The sequence below is a fragment of the Heterocephalus glaber genome, unplaced genomic scaffold (assembly GCF_053883595.1).
Source record: "Heterocephalus glaber isolate CG9 unplaced genomic scaffold, H.glaber_assembly_v1.0 deba00001141, whole genome shotgun sequence".
Classification (NCBI taxonomy): domain Eukaryota; kingdom Metazoa; phylum Chordata; class Mammalia; order Rodentia; family Bathyergidae; genus Heterocephalus; species Heterocephalus glaber.
In genome coordinates this window covers 319,186-326,900 of record NW_028258201.1, presented here as the reverse complement: position 1 = coordinate 326,900, position 7,715 = coordinate 319,186, and the positions used below count along the sequence as shown (strand labels likewise).

The window sequence follows — 7,715 nt, the reverse complement described above, 5'->3', positions numbered from 1 at the left end:
GGGGCCGCGGAGGAGGCGAGGGCTGAGAGCGGCCGGAGCCGAGCCCGAGGAAGGGCCCGCGGTGGCAGGCGGCCGAGGCGCCGGCGTCCAGGTGACTCGAGGACTCCTCCGGGGACCGCGGGCCGCGCATGCGCGCGGCAGCGCCAGAGCCCGCTTTTCGCGGGGCGCCGGGCCGCGAGGCTGAGGGTCGCGGCGAGGGCCGGGCTCCGAGGCCCCCGGGAGCTGGCGGCGCCGGGGCCGCGCAGTGGCGGGCTGTGGGCTTTCAGCCACTTTCCCTGTCTTCAGGTCGGTCCGGGCGAGGGTGGCTATTTGAGGCGGCGGCCAATTACGTGGCGGACCAGGGGCATCAGCTGGCACGTCACTTCCGACTCGTTGCGGTTCGGCCTTTTAATTTCCAAGGACTAGGTAGGTTTTCCTCGCGGCTGGCTTCCAGCGCTCGTCGTCCTGAGCCTGCTGGGTGAGCCGTACGGACCTCACTCTCCTCCCCCGCCGCCCGCGAGCCTCTGGAACTGGTGCGCGACTCTGCTGACCTTGGGGTCGCGCGTCCGACGGCCCCGGGCGCGCTGTAGCCACTGCTACCTGGGAGAGAACCGAGGTCCTTGCTTTACTCTCTGGGGTCTGCCACCTGAGTTTTTTCGCAGGAGCAGGGGCACTTGGGGTGCAGAGGGGCGGGGACCCCACCCTTTTGCATTCTAGCGACCCTTCACCCTGCCTTGCTCTCCTGCTGCTGGAAGGTTCGCAGGTCTGAGGTTTTTGAAGAAGGTGGTGAAGGCTGCTGGTGTGGCTCAGGAGGAGTTTTGGCGAGGTTTGCTGGTTGCAGAAGTAGCTTGCCTCACCGTACCCACCTCAGCACTTGGCGTGCAGCAGCCGTGAACGAGATGAGCACATTTCAGTGTGCACTTGAAGAGGAGGTGGTTGGATTTGTTCTTGTGTACGTTTTGTGATTCTGTTTACAAACCGTGTGCAGCATTTAACCTTTGGTCCCGGGAGCCAGGAGGTATTTGCTTGCATAAAACAGGATCAGACATCCGAGATACAAAGATTTAGGATCAAACTTGTTAATTATAACAGATTTGTTTACTGACGGTTTTTACGGTTCCCTTGCTTTTTGGTCACTTTTTCTTGGCCGCCAATAAACTGGAAGATTAAATTTGAGAAAACTAAACTTACAATGTTAACTTTGTTTCCACTTGTTGCTCTTTGGCCGGTAGAGATTTTGGCAGCAGCTTTGCTACGTAGTTCAGAAACACCTCAATTCTAAGGTAAGGTAGTTTTAAAGCCACTAACTGGGCTGTGGAAGAGAGTGATGCTGGTGAGATTTGCTTCTGCTATTGATTTGTTAATTTTGTATCATTTAAGATGTCTTAAACGCTGCTTTATGGGATTATGTTTATAGATGATCAAGAAGGTAATTAAAGAAATTACCAGGAGGAAATGCATTGTTTTGTTTTTGTTTCGGTACCGGGGATCGAACTCAGGACCTTGCGCTTGTGAGGCAGGTGGTGGAACCACTGAGCTAAATCCCTGGCCCAGATTAATGCATTATTAAGGAGACTTTGTACTTACTGTGGAAGGAAAAGGGGGAGAATGTTCAGGTAAAACTACAAAATTATGGAGAGCATATAGTAATGTTGCCACATGTGCTGAGCTCGTGGTCTCGCAACATCGAGGAATGAAGTCGTGAACCAAAAGGAGGATGTTAAGAGTTTTTATTTTATTTTTTGGTACCGTATATTGAACTTGGGTCCTTGTGCTTGCGCAGCAGGCAGCAAAACCACTGAGCTAAATCCCCGTTCCTTAGAGTTTTTGTTTTAAATGAGGAGAACAGCTCCTGGACTTCTTGGAGGGGTCCAGAGGCCTCATGGCCCCTCCATCCAGAGCTGTTTATAGATAAGCAGAACACAGGAATTGCTCAGTTGTTCAGGGGCCTCCTACCACAGGTGCCTCTGTAGACTTAAAATGCCCAATTGGAACTCAGGCTGTTTAGCCAAATTCTTCAACATGTAGAGTTTAAAGGAAACTGGAAGTTTAGAAAAAACGCTGGTTATTTGTATTTTAATTTCCTCAGAGGTTGGGGGCCTTTAGTAGGAGCTTCTTCCCAGAGGAAATTTAACCTGTGGTTTTAAGTCCTAGTTCACTGTCTGTTATTATATTAATTATCAATATGGCTGGTCGCCCAACTCTGAGGCCCTTCCCCTAGCTAGCTAGCTGCCTCACTCATAAGCTAACTAAATCAGCTGTTTTCTACAGTAAGACGTAGAGCAGGGAGTGGCAATTTTTTCCTATGAAGAGCTAGAGGAGATGTCTTTTTGGCTTTGCAGCCCATTTTCAACCCAGTCTTTATAGTGTGAAAACATCATTAAATAATAAAAATGAATGAGTATGGCTGTGTTTGAATAAAACTTTATTTATGGTGCTGAAATTTAATTTCATATAATTTTTGTGTGTAATAAAATATTCTCCCTTGGATCCTCCCCAGTCATTAAAAAAAAAAAAGTAAAAAACTATGCTTAGCTTTCAGGCCATAGCAAATGTAGAGAGTAGACCATAGTTTGCTGACCTCTGAACAATAGTGAAGTACCCAGTATGTTTCAAAGAAAAGCAGTTGGGAAAGAGGGTAATCCTAGCACTAGGGGAGGCTGGGGCAGGGGGATCACAAGTTCAGCTCAGCTTTCGGGCCTTAGCAAGAACCTGTCTCAAAATTTAAAGTATAGGGGTGTAAGTGTCTGGAGATGGAGCTCTGTGTGAAGGCCCAGGGCTCAACCCCCAGTACCACTAAAAGCAAAACAGTCCCCCCCAGGGTAAACACAGTGCTGTGATCTATGATTTTTGTGTTTAATACAGAAAATAAAGAGATTTTGAGACTGTAACACAAATTTATTTTGTTCTTTGAAACTTGATGTGCTGGATTTATGAATGTGCTAGGATGTAAGTGTAGAAAATAGTTTATTCAGTTAGCTTATGAATAAGGTAGCTAGCTAAGGGAAGGGTCTGAGATAGAGCTGGGTGACCAGTCATATTGATAAGAATTAAAATAAGAACAGTGAGCTTGGACTTTGGAACAAGAAAAGTCCTCTCAGACAATATAGAATGCAGCCCCTCCCTACTAAACTGAGTTTTGAGGAATTTAAGTGCGGTGAACTTCCTCAGGCAACCAGGAAGGCAGCCCATGGCCTCTTACTAAAGGGGAGATGCAGCCACTCCTTACTAAGCTCCTGCATTCTGAGGAAATTATTAAAATACAAATGACTATTGTTTTTTTTTTCTCTCTCTCTCTAAAATCCCCATTTCTTTTAAACCCTACATGTTAAAGAGGTGGGTTAGAAGCCTGAGTCCCAGCTGGTCATTTTAAATCCACAGAGCCACCTGTGGTAGGAGGGCGCAGAACAGCTTAACAATTCCTGTGTTCTGCTTATCTATAATTAGCTCTGGATCCAGGAGCCATGTGGCCACCGCAGGACGGCTCCTGGAAACCCAAAAGCTAGTCGCCTTATAATTTCCATAAAACTCCCCATACCTCTTGGTTTGTGACTTCATTCCTCAACATTTGCAGAACCATGAGTTGGGTACATACAGGGATATGAGTATGTTCTCTAAATAAGGATATTTCTTGTTTAAAAAGGGACTGTAGTTCAGGAAAGATGGAATAACACTGAGTCTTCATTTATACTAAGAGATTCCAGTGTAAGAATGTGAAAAAATGAATTATAGTAATGTAATAAAAAGTAATGTTTAAAAAACTAAATACAGATTTAAAATATTGTTAAAAAAATAAAATATTGTTCTTAGCTGGATGTGGTGGTGCACACCTGTAATCCCATTACTTGGAAGGCAGAGGCAGGAGGATTGTTCAGAGTTCTAGTCCAACCTGAACTACATAGTGAGTTCAAGGTGTGCTTGAACTACGCAGGGAGACTTTGTCTCAAAAAAAAAGAGTTCTTATGTCAGGAAAGGAGAACAGGAAAGATCTAGAAACCACTAAGTTATATAGAGAAAGAGGATTATGAGCTGTGTAGTAGAAACCTTGTTGAGGTCATGTAGGTGAGATGGCAGTAGGGGGTGTTCCACTTGTCCAGATTTCTAAGATTCTTATGTAGGAAAAGGCAAAGCATCCAATTTTTAATTTATTGGGAAAAATTTCAGGTTTGTAGAAAAGATAGTCTTTAGTTTGCTTTTTATACTTTAAGCTGGTTAATTTTTCTTTTTTTTTACCGGGGATTGAACTTGGGTCCTTGGGCTTGCAAGGCAGGCGGTGGCACCACTGAGCTAAATCCCCGCCCCTGGATTTATCTTTTTGAGAGAATGTTTCCTGGGTTGGAGAGAGCATATGTGTTTCTAATTGACTGTTAACCTTTGTATTTCCAGACAGCAGTGTATGGAACATGTCTTCTTCCCACTTCCCTAGCAGAGATAGGTATTATTTTATTTATTTATTTATTGGTACTGGGGATTGAACTCAGGACCTTGCGCTTTTGAGGCAGGCGGTGGCACCACTGAGCTAAATCCCTGGACCCCCTTCTACATACATATGTCCTCATTAAGTTATCTGTCTGACCCCTAGAGTCTACTTTCCTTTTTTTTCAAATTTAAAATATTTTCTTTATTATTTTCTCACAATTTTAAAAATTTTTCTTACATTTAGTTATTTTAAAAAATAGGATATAATGGAGGATTTTTATTTTGTCTCAGAATAATGCTGTCAATTTCTTCAAAGAAAATTTGGAGTTCCAAATCTGTAACTTGTGTGTCTTGAAAAGAAATGGAGGATATAGTGTCAGGAGTTCTGTGGGTGCTTCATAATCTACTTCTGTGTATTGGGGCTCTGGTAGCAAAGTTTTACTTTATAAGCATTTATTTTGATTTCTGTACTTTCTAGTATATACCTAAATAGGTTCATAAAAAGTTCCTTTAACAGATTAAAAACATTTTTTTCCTCTTTTGAGCACATAACTACTAAAACAACTGGTTGCCTTAGGAACCACTAAGATTTTACTGTTTTTTAGTACAGGCTTTAGGCCAAACTTACTGTTATAGTAGTGTTGAAAAGAACATTGAGTGGACTCTTCAGAATAACACTGGGGATTTTTCAGGTGAATTGGTAATAGGGAGCTTCTGGTGATCTTAAGTAGGGAGTGGGATGATGAAAAGGGAATTTAGAATGCTTTACTTAGAAAAGATGTCCAAGTGGTTAGTAAAATAGAAGAGACCAGAGACAGGGGTACCAGAGATGCTCAATGTAAAGTGAAGGAATGCCTAAATTAGACAAATTAAAAATCAGAATTCCTCGTGAGAAGTCCAGGGAATACAGGCCTAAGTGTGTTAAGCAGCAGCTGGAAACTCGGTATGGCTGTGACTGAGGTACTCGACGGGGCCCAGGCTTGGCAGGAGGTGTTGAAGGTGAGGACAGGATGCCCTCTGTCCTGCCGTCTTCCCTCCTCCCAGGAGGTGATTGTGAGAAGATGTGGGGCCAGCTGATAGGCAGGGAGGGGCCTTAGCTAGTGGGAAAAGGATGGGGTGAGTAGGACGGTCAAGTGGAACAGGAGAAAATAACGGACAACCTGCCTAGTGATATGGCTAAATAATGTTATATGCGATGCCCCATTGTATAACGAGAAATACATGATTCAAAGTCTGACCATTAGTAGTTCAGATCTAGAAGTTCTACTATTTAGCAGTCATGCGACTTTAACCAACTTGCTTTTTGCAAACCCCATTTTTCATATGTAAGCCATAATTCAGTGGTTCTGGCACCTGCCTTGCAAACGCAAGGTCCCGAGTTTGATCTCCAGTACCAAAACAAAAAACAAAATATATGGAAGCCATAATACTAGAATGTCATAAAAGTGATTTTTCCTGTAAAGAAATGGCTCAGTTAATGCCAGGTTTATTATGTAGAGGTTGATTTACTCGAATAGTTTACTATCATTTACTAAGATAACCTATCTGTTTGTATATTTGTGTATATTCTGTGTGGGAAAACTGCAGCACCCAAAATGCATGATAATAATTTGCATTTAGACTGCATCTGCCTTTCTGCCAGAAAATGAGGCTTGAATGTAAAGGAGCACCAGACAAATTGTGAATGAAAACCAAAACGGTTTGTTTAACAGGATGGTTTCCGGCCCAAGCTGATGGATTTGGAGGAATTCTCCTTTGGAGTTTTTCTGTGCTTCCGTGCTGGACTGCTTCATTGTATTCAGTCATCTAAAGTGAACACGGAATTTTGATACTGCTTTCTTCGGCCAGTGGGACAGCTTGTCCCAGCACCTCACTCTGGTGAAGCCATCCTCATACTTGTCACCTAGCTTGGCTCTTCCTTCCTCTGGTGATGATTTGTTACAATCTGCTTCCATCTACATGGTGGGTATAAGATACCTGGCGAAGTCAGAAAAGCCTACGATTAGTTTTGTCTCCAAAACCAGAGATTGATACTTCTGGCAGATTGTGCAGGTTCTGTTTAAAAAAGAAAAAGTTAGCTAGGGAGGGCAGTGGATGCCTGTAGTTCCAGCACTTTGAGAGACTGAGGCAGGAAGGTTGCAAGTTCAGCCCTAGCCTGGTCAATTTAGTGCTTTAGTGAAACCTTGTCTCAAAATACAAAAGGTTAAGAATGTGTGTGGCTCAATGTGGACCCTAGGTTCAACCCCCAGTACAGAGTACAAATCTTCTGGGGGTTTTTTGTTTTTGTTTTTCGGTACTGGGGATCAAACTCGGGACCTTGTGCTTGCGAGGCAGGCACCAGCACCACTGAGCTAAATCCCCGGCCCAAGAATCTTCTGTTTTAACTTCATGGTGAGATCTATAGTGAATTACAAGTTGCCTGTTTAAGTTGTGAAATACTGGGGGAGTGCACAACTGAGGTGCAATAATTCTTTATTTTTTATTATTTTTTAAAATTTTGCAGAGCTACAGTTGTTCTAGGACCATGTTATAACAGACTATCCTTTCCCCATAATCATTCAATTGTAGTGGATAATCCTAACCAGCCTGCCCCTTTAGTTCCTCTGAAGTCCAGGCTGGTTTCTGGCTATGAGGCTGGAACTGGATTCTTTGAGTCTACAACAGTATGTGTCTCCTTCTGACTTGAACTCTGCTCCCTGACCTCCTGCTGACTTGAACTCGGCACCTGCCCCAAGGCACCAGAAGCCACTAGATGGAGTCTGCCTGCAGCTGTTCTGAGTTCCAAGCTTAGTAGGGCCCTCTCCAAGATGGCTGCCAGCCAGTCACCCTCTCCTGGGTGAGGTCTGAACCCAGATAACTCACCAGCTGCTGCAGTCTGGTGCATCCAGTGCTCTGTTCTACCGTGTGTTTCTCCGTGGAGGCCTCTGGGGTCTTCAGTAGTCACTGTGCCTCTGCAGTTTTGGCCCGCTGTTCCCTCAAGGAAGGTCTGGACTCTGGGAGAGTGCTGCTTGGGACCTCCCTCCTCTTCATTAAAATCTCTCTTCACTCCCCCTGTAGACTTCAGTTCTCACTTCAGATCCTTCCTGGGTCTTGGGGACCCACTTCCCTCCTTCGCCTCTTGCTGTTGCATTCCAGTGTAAGGACACCAAATCTCGGAGAAGCTCTTTCTCTGCTGCTCACCACTTTGCCTTCTTCCCGGAAGTCCCATCATTCAGGTGTACAAACTGTAGAATCAGCTTCATAATTTCTTTTAAAAATCCCGCTGGGGGGCTAGGGATTTAGCTCAGTGGTTTCGCCGCCTGCTGCGCAAAAGCAAG

The 7,715-nt window shown here is 44.4% G+C and overlaps 1 protein-coding gene across 3 annotated transcripts in view; it reads left to right on the top strand.

Annotated features, from left to right (window-relative positions):
- Window positions 1-13: 13 nt before the first annotated feature.
- LOC147828302 (uncharacterized) overlaps window positions 14-7,715 on the top strand; it is a 34,755-nt gene continuing 27,053 nt past the window's right edge. For all 3 annotated transcript variants that reach the window (XM_087210393.1, XM_087210392.1, XM_087210391.1), the window contains exons 1-2: window positions 14-405; window positions 4,366-4,414. In XM_087210393.1, coding sequence (XP_087066519.1) covers window positions 129-405; window positions 4,366-4,414 — 326 coding nt within the window. In that variant the 5' untranslated portion in view covers window positions 14-128. The remainder of the gene's footprint in view (window positions 406-4,365; window positions 4,415-7,715) is intronic.